The sequence below is a fragment of the Trichosurus vulpecula genome, chromosome 8, assembly GCF_011100635.1.
Source record: "Trichosurus vulpecula isolate mTriVul1 chromosome 8, mTriVul1.pri, whole genome shotgun sequence".
In the NCBI taxonomy this organism is placed as follows: domain Eukaryota; kingdom Metazoa; phylum Chordata; class Mammalia; order Diprotodontia; family Phalangeridae; genus Trichosurus; species Trichosurus vulpecula.
In genome coordinates this window covers 33,115,615-33,129,515 of record NC_050580.1, presented here as the reverse complement: position 1 = coordinate 33,129,515, position 13,901 = coordinate 33,115,615, and the positions used below count along the sequence as shown (strand labels likewise).

The following is a 13,901-nucleotide window of genomic DNA, read 5'->3' as shown; positions in this document are numbered from 1 at the left end:
AGGGGACATTCTTTGAAAGTTGCCATGGCCCATAATTCTCCACCCAGCAACCAACCTGGTGGTTAGTCAACTGGAATCGTAGGAAGGGACCAGGTTCCAAAGGGGTTGAATAGCCAAAGAGGTGACCTGGGCAACTTACTAACTAATCAGTGTCCTAGGCAACCCTTCAGGATGTAAGTACAAAAAAGGTACTGGCCTCACTAGTGGAGGAGGCTTTCTTATCAGCTGTTGAAGACAGTTGGAGGTCCAGTCCTTAATCACTATTATCCCAGGCTGGGGGTCGGGGCGGGGCAGCCTACACTAATGTAGAGTCAGGAGACAAGATGGTGGGTTGAGATACAGGAATATGTGCTAGTAAAGAGAGGTGGAAGGAACCCCAGAAGCCAACTAGTTCAAACCATTAACTTACAGATGAGGAAACAAACGGAGGCCAAAGACATTAAATAACTTGTCCAAAGTCACACAGGTAATATCAGAGGCAGGATTTGAACCAAGGGCCTATAACTCCAGAGCCAGGACTCTAAATCTGTTGTCTTATAATCAATGTTGACACCCAATGATTGCCATGCACACCACAGATAAGCTATAAAGCAGAGGAATGTGTTGTAGTGGGGAGAGTTGGTCCTGAGGTCAGGAAAACCTGGGTTCAGGTCTTGCCTGGAACTTGCCCATGAGGACTCTACTTCCATCTTTTGTCATTCCACTCTTCCCTCTGCCATGCATCTTTTATCCTCACTGGGACCTCCAACCTTCACTTCTTTCCCAGGTGATGACTTTGGCACTGGCTGGATTCCCCTTCCTTCCCACTCTTGGCCCTTTGGTGAACCAGTTCCACAGGGAGTTCTCTTCCCAAGCCCTCTTATACTACTGCGTTCTGCTCCACAGTGGAAGCATCTCCAAACTCTGCCCCTTTCTCTTTTCATTTCAATATATTTGGAATTCCACTTGCGGGGCCTCATTCTTTCCTCTGGAGAAAGTATGTCACATCAGCTGGCATCGTAAGCCCCCCCCCCCACCCCGTGACTGGTAGACCGATGAGGTGCTTGTGCTTGGACCCTAATTCTAACATCACATTTCCCCTTAGCCTCTGCTTGGGTGCCTGTGCCCGTGGCAGAATTCCAATTTCAGAACACATCTAGTTCTCAAACATACTCTTTCCCAGGCAGCCTCTCTAGCTAAAGGGCAGTGTGCCCCAAATTATCTCTGCTTCTTCCTTAGTAAGCAGCTATGCCCAGTTATAGTTTGATTCCCAGGTAACTGACCATACACTGAGTCTAACATGTATCCTAGACATAGTTCAAATGTATACTCCCTTACATTAATCTTGACTAACAAGGCTCTTGATGGAACCTAGCCAGTATCTCCAGCTAGCCCTGAACTCCTGGTGACTTAGTGACGTTTCACAAGCAAAGCCACACCCCTTCCTAGCCCCCTTTGGGCTATTTCCCAGTGAACGCTGGGTAAGATATCTGCGCAGTGGATACGAAAAGTGCATGTTCCTTTAAGAACTGACCAACCCCCTAATCACGCCCTGACCACTCCCTAGCCCCACCACAATACACCTGATCGACGGGTTTCATCCCTAAATCTTGTACTTGAACTTTCCCTGTAGCCCTGTATGGTTGCAGGTTCCCTAAGAACTCTTGCCCGCTTTATTTACTTAAAGCGTAATAAAAGTTTTGCCAACTTGACTTAAAGATTGCTTGGGTCCGAGAATTCATTCTAGGCGGCCTTGCCTTGGGAATTTTGGTTTGGGGTTTCTACATCTCTGGGTTCATTTCTTCCTCTACAGACCCATTTTGCTTGACCAACATCACTGGCTACAACCGAGCATAAGCTTTCCTGTGCATTTGAGTGAGAGAGGCTCAGCTGGAGTTGAGCTGGCTGGAGAATGTATCCAGGTGACGTGGGCTGTGTGGAGTGTGCAGGGAGGACTAGCACCTCTGCTGTGCGGTTTGCTGTCTTTTTCAGGGCTGTTCATCCACCTTTGGCATACACCTGGCGCTTAACCCTCATCTGTGGGTCCTGTGGCACGCACAAGTGGCCACACCCTGGTAAACGGTCTCAAAGAAGGGCTAAAGCCAGATGGGGGAACTGATGAGCCTCAAACCCATTGGGGGTGGGGTGTCCACCTTGATTACGTGAAGAGTTCCACTGGCAGAAGGGGCAGATGAGAACAATTTGCTCCAATGGCCATGAAGATGGCTGAGGTGGGTGTTTTGTGGAGTGCTTAGAGCTCAGTCAGTCATCTGAAGACACAAGGGTCATCCCCTGCATCCCAGGCTAGCACCAGTCATCCTGACTTCTGTCCCGATGACTTAGGAAGAAGAGAGCGAGGCTCACTTGAATCCAATTCACAAGGAAGTCAAGACATCACCCATGATATTACTGGTCCTCTCGGAAAAGGAAGGACAAACTACAGAGGACACCGCCATCCCCCCAGCTACCCAGACTCCTGACCTTGGAGTTATCCTGGGCTTTTCACTCTCACCCCCAGATCCAATCTTCGTTTTACCTTTGTGACACTTCTAGTAGCTTCCTCTTTTCTACCACTACCACTGCCTTGGTGAAGCCCCCATCACCTCATGCCTGGACTAATGCAAAGAGACTCTGTGTCTCAAGTCTCTCCCCACTCCAGGCTTTCCTCAACTCAGCTGTCAAATTGATCTTCCTAAAGTGCCAATCTGACCCTGTCATCCCCATTCTTGTTAAACTCCGGTGGCTCCCTATCCACTCCAGGATAAAACAACCCTTCAGAAACTGGTCCCAACCTACCTTTCCTATTTTAGACCTCACGCCCCACCCTATGCTTTTTGATTCAGTGACACTGGCCTCTTTGGTGTTCCTGGCACAAAGCAGTCCATTTCCAGACTCCAGGCACTTTCACTGGCTGTCCTTCATTCCTGGAATGCTCTCCCTCCTAAACTCCATCTTGTGGTTTCTTTTAAGTCCCAGCTACTCCTCACCTTCTGGGAGAAGCCTTTGCCTTCTACTGAAATCCCCAGTGTTTAGCATAGGTGCTTAAAAGATTTTTTGCCGAATCAGTGACTTTACAAAAGTGGCATTTAACATGAGTACGATAGTATGGCAGCAGGTGGAAATCTTGGTGCAGGGCATTCTACTTCATGGAATTATGGGAGAGAGATGGACTGGAATGAAGAGTAGTAAGGTTTGGCTGGATCGAAGGGGAATAGGCTTAGAGAAGGTACGCAGTAGGCGCTTAATAAATGTTTGCGGGCTTGGTTTTGGGAAAGTCACTTATAAAATGAGAGATTTGGACAAGATGGCTTTTAAGATTCCTTCTGAACCTATCCACTAGGTGGTATGAACTGAACTGTGCAAAGCATGTCAAGGGGTTCCCTGAACTTGTTACTTTCTCTTGTAATAGACTTGGTTTTCACACGTCTCAGGATGCTGTGATTGACTTCCCAAACCTCAGGCTGCAACATTTGAATTTTATGTTCTAGGAACAGGGTTGGCAAACAGTAAGTAGCGGCTCTGACCTAGCTCTGCAAGGCCCAGGGAGTTAAGAGTATATTTTTTTCATTTTAAAATAAACTTTTCGTGCACAAAAACCCTGCACAAGCAGGTGGTGCCCCTGCTCTAAGGGGACGGGCTTTGGTGGTTGAGTGTGACGTGGGACCGAACTCTGCTCCTTTGGTACAGATGCCAGGCCGAAAGTGCTGGGTCTCGGTGCCAGCTGGGTAACCCTAAGCAAGTCACTGCCTTTCTCGGCAAAATGGGCACAGTGCTCCTCTCGCTCCCTATCTCACGGGGCCAGAGGTAACAGGGTGAGTGCCAACTATAAAGCACCCTGGATCTTGAGCCACACCTTCTCCCTCACCCGCCTCGCTTCCGTAAAACGAGAGTCTCGATTGGCCGGCCCCCGTGGGCCGGGCTGGGATTGGGGACTCTCCACGTAGGCATCACCGACCGTCCGTCCAATCCCGTCGCGTTGTCCGCGTCGGCCAGCCAATCAGGCCCCCATTGGGCGACGGTCGCGTGGCGACGCGGAAGGCCCGGAGCTGCGGAGGGGCTCGGCTCCGGCCGGCTGGCGGCGGGGTGGCCGGGGCCATGGGGCGGCGCTGGGACCCGGCCTTGGCGGCGGGCGAGCAGGCGGGCTGCGTGGTGAGCGCCCGCGGCGCGGAGCGGCCTGGGGCTGAGGCCGAAGGCCCGTGGAGCTGCAGCGGGGTGCTGCTGAGCCGGCGCGCCGGTCTCGTGCTGTGCCACGGGGGCATCGTGGCGCCCTTCCTGCGCATGGGCGCCGCGGCCCTGCAGCCGGGGGCCGGGCCGCCCTTCTTGGGCGCAGACAGCTGCCGCGACGACCTGCGGCTGCACGTGCAGTGGGGGCCGGGCCGTGGGCCGGGCGCGCAGGCCGGGCCGCGGGGAGCGCTGTGCACACCGCCCTGCAGCGTCCGGCCAGCGCCCCGCGGCCCGGCCCGCGCCCGCCTGCTTCTGCTAGTCTGCTGTCCGACCTTCCGCTCCAGCTTCGCGCGCCTCTTCGGCGGCGAGGCGGCCGAGCAGTGGCGCTTCGCGGGCGGCAGCACCGAGCCACCCGCGCCCCCGCAGGAGGCCGAGGCCGAGGCTGACGAGGGGCCGCTACTGGCGGCGCTCGGCTGGTTCGCGCTACTGCGCGTGGAGGGCCGCGCCGAGGCGTCGAAGGGCCCGCGGCTGTCGGTGGCCGCAGCCGCCTCGCTGCCCAAGGGCGCCCCGCTGCTGGCCTGCGGCTCGCCGTTCGGAGCTTTCTGCCCGGACATCTTCCTGAACAGCCTGAGCCGCGGCGTGCTCAGCAACGCGGCCGGCCCGCTGCTGCTCACCGACGCGCGCTGCCTGCCAGGCACCGAGGGCGCCGGCGTCTTCTCGGCCGACGGCGAGCTCGTGGCGCTCGTGGCGGCGCCGCTCTGCTGGCGGGCCCGCGAGTGGGTGGGCCTGAGCCTGCTGTGCGCCGCCGACGCGCTCCTCCGTGCCGCGGCCCACGCGCTGGGCCGCCTGGGCAGCCAGGCGGACGCCCGCCTGCTGGCCGCGCTCCTGCCCCCCGACGGCGGGGATCCCGCCGCCGCGCCCACGGAACACTCGGCTGCGTGGGTCGCTGCCGTCCTGGTGGAGTGTGGGTCCGTGTGGGGCTCCGGAGTGGCACTGGCCCCGCGTCTCGTGCTCACCTGCCGTCATGTGGCCCCCCGGGAGGCCAAGAGGGTCCTGGTGCGGCCTGCCACCCCCAAGTAAGGCCGGGGTTACCCAGCAACGCCCTCCTCAGCGGACTCCCCAGCTGTTGGCTCTTGAGTTGTCTAGCTCCCCCCATTGCTTTAGCAGCTCCACCCCCACCCAGCCCTTCTATTAGTCCGTTTAGATGACAAGCGCCGTCATCCCTCCCCCTTGCTGACTCTGCCTTGGTTGCCTAGGCCCGCCCCCTTAGAAGGCAATCACAGGCTCCCGTGGACCCCTAGATACCATCCCCCAACCTCTGAGGTGCTGCCTCCCCAACTCCAGCGGGTCCTGGTCTCTCTAGACCGCCTAGCAGTCACCATCCACAGCCTCGGGGTTACCTAGCTCCGTTCCCGTCCCACTTCCTATTGCAACTGGGTTGCCCACAACGCCTTTTCTACCTCCTGGCTACTTTGCTCTTCCCCCGTTGCCTAGCAACCCCATCCCAAGCTCTCCGAGAGCTTTAGTTCAGCTTGCTTTGCTGAGAAGTGCTAAGCGCCCTGCCTACTGCAGGCTCTTGGTTGCTTAGCAACCCCAGGCTGCTCTCCCTCGTCCTTCCTGGATTTCCTAGCAGCACCACCCTCCTCCCTCCTCATACTCCCTGCTGGGGGTTGCTTAGCAACCACCACCTGACAATCACAGCTCCATCCCTGCTTCTCTAATCCTCAGCGACTCCTCTAATATTTTTTAGGTTACCTAGGAGTATGCTGGGCATGGCTATGCAGCCTTGCTTCTCTTGGGTTCCCTGACAGCTCCAGTCCCACCTCTGCCAACTCACAGCCTACTCCCTCTTGAGCTGTCTAGTGAAGTTGGCTCTACATCCTGCCAGCCTCCCACTTCCTTAGCATCACTGTCTCTCACCCTCCTCATACTGCTTCTCAGCTGTCTGCCGATGCTCTGTCTTCAACCGGTCCTCTTCACATGCCCCCCTAGGAGAGGACTTTGGGGTTCCTGCAACCTCAGGAGTGCAGGAGACCTTTGTTGTTTTCCCCACCCTGAACTGGGAGGTCTTTGAGTTTGCTGGGCTTTCCTCGTAATATCTTTTTCTCACAGAGGAGGAAATGGAGTCCCAAAGAGGCACAGTGATTTAGCCAAGGTCACACAGCTGGGATTCCATCCTGTCTCCACATCTAGTGCTTGTTTGTTCCTCTGTGCCCTGGCTGCCTTATACTGAGCTCAGTGGAGGGGGTGAGGATTTCTGGGTGGAGCTCATTTGCTTGTCTGGATCTGTAAGTTAGCCTTTGTCTCCCTTTCTCAGGTGGCTGTTTTCTTCACCTGCCTCTCCTCCCCACTCATTAGAGCTTCCTTTGCTTCCTAATCTGACTCACATCCTCCCTTTTCCTCTGTGGCCTCAGACACCTGCCTGGAACAGGAACCAGGGTGGCCCCAGTGGAGGCTCTGCCTGGCCAATGGGCTTGTCCCAGTAGGCCTGGACCTGGTGGGGGAGGGGGAAGGTGGAAGCACTTGGGTTTTACTCTGGTCTCTGCCACACCAGCTGTAGGACCTTGGACAAGTCACTTCACCTTTCTAAGCCTCAGTTTCCCCTTCTGTAAAATGAGGGGGTTGGAGCTGATGACTTAAGATTCCTCCTAACTCTACAGTCCTATGTTCCTAATTACAGTTTTTACAAATCACTTTTTTTGGGTTCACATGCTTGTATTTTAGTAGGAGTGAGAAGGGAACATCCGTTATATAGTAGAGGTTCATAGATGGCTGGAGTCGAAAGGCACCAGAGAGGTCATCCTACAGTCTAGTCCCCTTGTTTGACAGACAAGGAAACTGAGTCTGCAGAGAAGGGTCAGGAGCCAGGAATAAGTCAGGTCTCCTGACTTTTCAGGCTACTTTTTGGTGAACCACTGACCCTCCACCACCTGGTTCCTCACTGCATTGACATGGTTCTCCAGTAAGATAGGAGATGGTAGTGTGTGGTCCCTCCTCTCTCCCACTCCTATGTGTGATGGCTCCTGGTAGGACTGAAGTAATTGATCCTGGGCAGTGGGGGAAGGGCTTTGGAGGCAGGGTTTACTTCCCAGCACTGGCCCTGACTGGCTGTGTGGCTTTGACCAAGTTAAACATGTCCCTAAAATGGCAGCTGGGACTCCATGACCTCCAAGGCCTCTTCCAGCTCTGGGTCCTAAGAGCCAGAAAGAAGGCAAGTTAGCTCTGGGGAGGCTCCTTTTTGCCCTGCACTGCCTTGAACTCAAAGGCCTGAGTTGGTCCTTGGGTCTTCATCCTAAAATCCATTTCTGTCCCTTGTTTACCTCCAGGAGTTCTCCGGTCTGGGGCAAAGTGGTATTTGCTACCCAGGATACATCTCCCTATGATGTGGCGGTGGTGAAGCTGGAGGAAAACCTAAAAGGCATTCCATTTCCTGTCTTGGCCAGCCACTTCCATGAAGGTAAACTGGGAGGATGGGGACTGTGAGTCTGAGCATAACGAGCCAAGTTAGGGGTAGGTGGCAGAGGCAGGTGGGCCCAGCGTACCTCCATGAGACTGGGGGTGATGCCTGAGGCATCTGCCTGGGTACCTGCCCAGCTGGCATCTGGCAGGGCTGGGGGTGACCTTGGCAAAGCACTTCCACTTTTGGGTCCCCCTTTACAAGGGAAGGTGTTGGCCTAGATGATGGCCAGGATTCTTCCTAGTTCTAAATCTGGTCATCTTTCCATTATGGAATGTGAAGCGCTCGTTTCTGTGATGCTTCAAGGTTATATTCTTTTGAATGTAAGCCCGTTGTGAGGCCAAATTGTTCATCCTTTGTGTGAGTACTACCCCCCCACCCCGTGCCCCGTGCCTGGCACACAGTAGGTGCTTAATAAACTTAATTGGTTGTTTGATGCTGAGTGTTTCCCACAATGTTCATAGATAGATTTTTTTTTGACAGGACCGGTGATTTCCTTGGTGTATGGGGACCCCAGTACATTAGCGGATTCTCTGGCACACATAATCTTAGCTGCCTGTGACACCTACAGGGAAGCCCAGGGTCACACGGCCTGAGCCCAGGTCTAACAGACTCTGAGGGCAGCCCTCTCTTCCCTGTGGACTCCGCTAATATGTTCATAGTTATAATAATGTTAATTAGCCAGTCCTGTTTACACAGAGCTTTACCTGGTTATCTCACAACAGTCCTGCCAGGTCGTTATTCCACACTGTTCCCCATTTTTATGAGGAAACTCAGGCTCCCAGAGGCGGAGGGACTTGTCCAAAGTCACAGAGTCAGTCAGTCAGTAGCAGAACCAGGGTCTTTGGAGTCCAGGCTTGTTACTGTTCTCAGTAGATGCCCACCCCCCACCCCCGTAGCCACGTTCCAGCTGCAGAGGCAGCAAAGCCCCCCTCGCCCTCTTGCTGGGAGCTGACTACCCGCCTGCTCCCCACCCAACCCTCACCTGCCCTTCCTTTTTCAGGTGAGGATGTGCAGGTGGTCGGCTTTGGGGCCTTTGGCCAGACGTGCGGTCCCTCGGTGACCTCAGGCATCCTATCTGCCGTGGTGGAGGTGAATGATGCGCCTGTCATGCTGCAGACGACGTGTGCTGTGCATGGGGGCTCCAGTGGGGGGCCTCTCTTCACCGGCTCCGGGGAGCTCCTTGGTAATGAGCTCCCTGGATTCCTTACCTCTCCCTCTGTCCCCCAGTTAGGCTCAGGAAACTTGAGTCAATACCTTCTGTGTGCCCAGCCCTGTGCTAGGCACCAGAGAGAGAAGAGGGGAATGGGGATAAAGGCCATGTGTCCCTGCCCTTGGGAACCGTGAGACTCTTTAAAGGAGACAGTGTGCACACCCCAAAAAGTGACTAAGCGGACATGTGCAGAGCACTGGACCGAGGGGGGCAGACTGTCAGGGGAGGGGAGTCATACAGGGCTGGGGTAGCCCTGGGTGGTTGCCACAGGCCCACCCACCCCAAAAGCTGAGTGCTGCTGTTCTGGCACCAGCTGGACTCTGGTCACCAGTTGTCTCCTCACCCCTGATTCTGCCCTGCAGGGATTGTCACCAGCAACACCAGAGACAACAGCACAGGGGCCACCTATCCGCACCTGAACTTCAGCATCCCCATCACTGCGCTAGAGCCAGCCCTGGATCAGTACAGGCGCACTGGGGACCTGCAGCCCCTCCAGGAGCTGGACCGGCCTGGCGAGCAGGTCAGGGTGGTATGGCGGTTGCAGAGGGTCCCGGCTGAGCCCCCCCGGAGCAAGCTCTGACCCCTGCACGGGGCACTGCCAGACTCCTGGTGGGTGGATGGTGGCCCAGCGACCCCCCGGGCCACAGCCTGATGGAATGGACACAGGCACAGATCACCTTGGAAGTTATCAGCCAGGGATCCCACCCACTTGTCTGCTCCTGCCCTCAGGGTGGGTGCTCCCTGCAGTCTGGCTGCCTTAGGAGGCATCTTGTTTGACCCCTTTCCAACATTCCTGACAAGTGTTCATCCAGCCTAAGCCTGAGGAGAGCTGGCGAAGATGGCCCTTTATAGTAGTGGTGATGGTGGTGGGGCAGCTCAGACAGGAGGAAAATGAGAATAAAAAAGCCCTGGTGTGTAAAGAGCTTCCTTCACAAGCACATGGTGAGGTGGGGGCGTGAGTGTCACACCGGTTTTGTAGGTGAGGGGCTGAGGCCCAGACAATATGAGGACAATACAGTCACCTGTGGTGTAGGGGGTGCAGATCTCCCCATTCTACTGTTGTGGAAGCAGGCCCACAGAGATGGCGAGTGACTTGCTCGGGGTCACATGGACATAGGTAGGTAGTACAGCTGAGACAAACCCAGGTCTTTGACCCTGAAGTCTAGTGCTCTTCCCAGCCTCTATCCAGCTGCCTCTCATGGACTAAATGACCTTAGAGACAGGTGGACGTGGACGTTGGTGCTTCCAAGCCCTGGCTGAGTGGGAGCTGCAGAGCCAGCTCTGGCACAGGCAGGTAATCCCAGGATTGGAAGGGCCCACCCTCAGTCTCCACACTAGTGTCTGTGCAGAGTGGTCATCCAGCCTCCATACATCCTACTGCTCCTGATGCTGCCCTCTGGGGCCCAGCAGAACAAGCACCTCTTTCCTTGGGATGCCCTTCTAAGGCTGGAAGGCACTTAAATGTTCTCCCTGGGGTTTTTCTTCACCAGACTCTAATTGCAAGTTCTCGTTATGTCTAGTAGCACAATTTAAAAAAAATTCCTTCCCCTAAAACAGTTCCCATTGTCAGGCAGTACAAAGGTTATCCCCATTTCACAGATGAGAAGAGCAAAGCCCAGAGAAGATGAGTAGTGTAGCCAAAGACCTACCAGGCACAGGATCCTAGAGAGCTGGAAGGAGCTGCTGGGGAGGTGGGTTACTCCCTCCCTCCCCCTTTTAGAGGTGAGGATGCCAGTGACTCCCCGGATCCTATGGTATCTTTACGCCCGGTCACATGTCTCATTCATCGATTGAGGGTTTGCGTATGTGGCATGTGCCTTGGAAATTCTAAATCTCCCTGATGCTGGTCATTCCCCAATCTGGATAAAGGGTGATGTTGGCACATATGATGCAGTGCTTTTGGTTGGGCTGCCCTACTGTGTGCAGGTGTAGCCAATGGCAGTGAGCCGGGCTGAGCAGGATAACAGCCAAATGAGGTTTAGGGCATCATGCAGCACACTGAATGATGCTAAGCCATGCTCAGACTCAAAAGTCCAGCTTTTAAAAAGTGTATCGTCATGAATATTTCCCTCCCACCACCCTCTACCACCAGTGGCCCAAGGGAAAAGTCAAACCCTCATGACCAGTCTGCACAGTCAAGCTAAGTCCCTTCCTGTGTAGGTTGTGTCCGGAAATGCAGCTGCCTCCTCCTAGCTGTGGATCCCCAGAGCTCAGACATCCTGCGTTCTCGCCCTGTGGCTCTTGTACAAATTACGCTCCCGGTTTCACTCCCTTGGAGATGCATCAGCCTGGATAGGGCTTCCCGGGTGTCTTGGGAGCTGCCCATTTTGCCATTTCTTAATGGAGCAGTAACATTCCATCTCATCCATAGACGTTCCCTAATTGATGGGCATCTCCTTGGTTTCCAGTCCTTTGCCACTACAGAGAGACACTAAATATTTTTTGTACTTAGAGGTCTTTTTCCCCGAACTCTAGGGTGTAGACTTGGCGATAATAGCTGGAATTTACACTTTAAGGCCCGCGGGCACTTTTTATAAACTCATTTGATCTAACAACTGTGGGAGGCCGGTGCTGCTGTTAGCCCATTTTACAGAAGAGGAGAGATGTGCAGAGACTTGTTCAAGCACACATGGCTGGTAAATGCCCCAGGCAGGATACATCTTCCTGATGCCAAGGCCAATGCTCTGCCCACTGTGCGCCCCCTAGCTGCCTTAGAGGTAATTTGGGCTAAGGAATGCAGCATGTAGTAACACTGGACCCAGCTCCACATTGCTTCCCCGAATGGACGGGCCAATTCACGGCCCATCGTGACCCCACCTCCTGACTTGGCCAGTAGGATAGGTGTGAGGCGCAGCCGCAGCGTCGGGAAGCCCATCTCACAAACACCCGAGATTATCCTCTGGTTTGATGGTGAATCATGAAGTGCTGATACAGAAGGGTCAAAATTGGGACACAGGTCAAGGCCTTCTTCAGCAAACATCAGACTCTTGCTCAATACAGAGAGATAGCTGCCAGAGGCACCGCTGAGTCACAAGTCAAATGTGTCTGTAAAATCTTACAGGTGAGAATGATGAAGAGTTAGGAAGACTTGTTTCAGAAAACAGAGAGGCGGTCAAGGGTAAAAATAAAGCTTAGCAAGGTAGTCAACCAAAGTTGTCCCAAAGGCACTTCCCGATGAAAATAGAGAACAAAGGGGAGGGAAGCAGAAAATATGGTTAAAAGTGTAATATCAAAGACAGTGGAACCACCATTTTTGTTACCGTTCAGTCGTTTTTCAGTCATGTCTGACTCCGTGACCCCATTTGGGGTCTTCTCGGAAAAAATACTGGAGTGGTTTGTCATTGCCTTCTGCAGTTCATTTGACAGATGTGGAACTGAGACAAACAGGGTTAAGTGACTTGGCCAGGGTCACAAAGCTCCGAGGCCAGATTTGAACTAGGGAATGTGAGTCTTCCTGAAGCCAGGCTCCTTGCTCTATCACTGCATCACCTAGGGAACCACCATATTTGGACCCTAAAAATCACAGTCCCCAGAGAGTGAACATGGCACTAAGGAGAGTAAAGACAGGAGAGCAATTAAGACTGAAGTGCAGGTAGAGGAGATCAGGGCCAGAGGCCACAGAATTGAGGGAGCACCAAGAGATTAATATTTACCTGAAGGAAGGCAAGATGCCAATGGTGTGCTAAGTGCTTTGAACTTTAACAGAAAAGAAGTAGGACAAAGACAACATGAGTAACTTGCCTAATCTCCCACTCTGAATGGAGGGTTTTAAAAGGGAACAAGCTGGCTTTCACAACTAATACTCATCAGTAGACCACAGTTTTACCCCCTGATTAGGACAGAGGTAAATTTGTTTACCTGGACTCGGGGGTGGCTTCATGAGTCCTTTGCCCTTGCCTGAGCAGGAATCGGGATTGAAAAGCAGAATCTCAGAGCTGGAGGGGACCTTGTGGCCCATGGCACCCAATGTTCTCCTTTTATAGGTGAGGACACTGACTCCCAGGGAGCTCAGGTGGTGCAGTGGCTTGCCTAAGCTTGTCCATACAGGTGGCCCTTTGACTCCAAATGCAGGCAGAAAGTCCAAACTCTGCAGCCCAGGGCCCAGAAAGGGGGCTATATTGCAAGTCAGGGCTAGAAAGGAAGGGTGGAGCCAGACTCTGGAAGGCCTTGAGTGCCCAGCTGCAGACTGGGCCCCATTCAGAAAGACTCCACCCTAAGGTTCCTAGCAGATGGCTCCTCCCCACAAATTCCCTGGCTTTCTGGCCTGCCTTACCCCCTAGGATGTTAGGGGGATAAAAGGAGATTCATGCTTTAAAAAACTTTCAGAAGAGGACTCTGAGATTCTGCTGGCTCCTAGGAGTTAGCCAGAGGGCACGGTCATAGTGTTAATAGGATTTTTACTGAGCCAGTCTCTAACCTGAGAATGCTTGGAGCTGCACAAAGCAGGCCTAGGGACGAGAATGCAAGTAACCAAGTAGCAGTTGAATTAATCAGTGAGGAATGCTCTCTCAGCTGAAGTAAAGGCACAGATTATATATTTGAATCATAAGTGGGGAAGGAAGGTGGAAGGTGGATCACAAACAATCCTTTAGTGCGACGAGAAACCTACAAGTCCCACAATATAGCAATTCTGGAGTCGAGTCTTCGGGGGTTGTGACCGCCTCCGCTAGAGCACAGAACAGGTGGCAGGAACAGGTTCTCCAATCTTTGATTCACTTCACTTAAGGTCCAGTGACGGTGAGGGTCATCAGTTTTGATTAATCAGGTTAAGTTGCATTGTGTGCTCTGACTCCCAAGCTGGAGGGGCAGCTCTTAAGAAAACTAAAGTATTAGCGTATTTATTACACATATGTTGATTAATACAAAAATTATAAATTTCTTCTCAACAGTTAATTGCATTTCGTCCCTTGCATTAGTGTGTGAGCTGGAAAGCACTAGCTGCCTTTCATCTAAGTTCGTTCATTCCTTCACTCACTTTTTCACTCACTCACAGTAGTCTCGTGGCACGGGGCTGGCACCTAGCACGTTTAGTAAATAGCTGTTGCCTGCCTCACTGATCTAGGCCAGCTCCGTGATTGGATAGAGGGG

At 53.6% G+C, this 13,901-nt stretch overlaps 1 protein-coding gene across 1 annotated transcript; it reads left to right on the top strand.

Moving 5' to 3' along the window:
• The first annotated feature begins 4,068 nt into the window (after positions 1-4,068).
• On the top strand, positions 4,069-9,733 carry TYSND1 (trypsin like peroxisomal matrix peptidase 1). Its single transcript, XM_036769595.1, has 4 exons — positions 4,069-5,219; positions 7,470-7,600; positions 8,604-8,786; positions 9,176-9,733. Exons 1-4 carry the CDS (start codon positions 4,075-4,077, stop codon positions 9,391-9,393), a joined length of 1,677 nt encoding a protein of 558 aa, XP_036625490.1. The 5' UTR covers positions 4,069-4,074; the 3' UTR covers positions 9,394-9,733.
• The last annotated feature ends 4,168 nt before the right edge of the window (positions 9,734-13,901 follow it).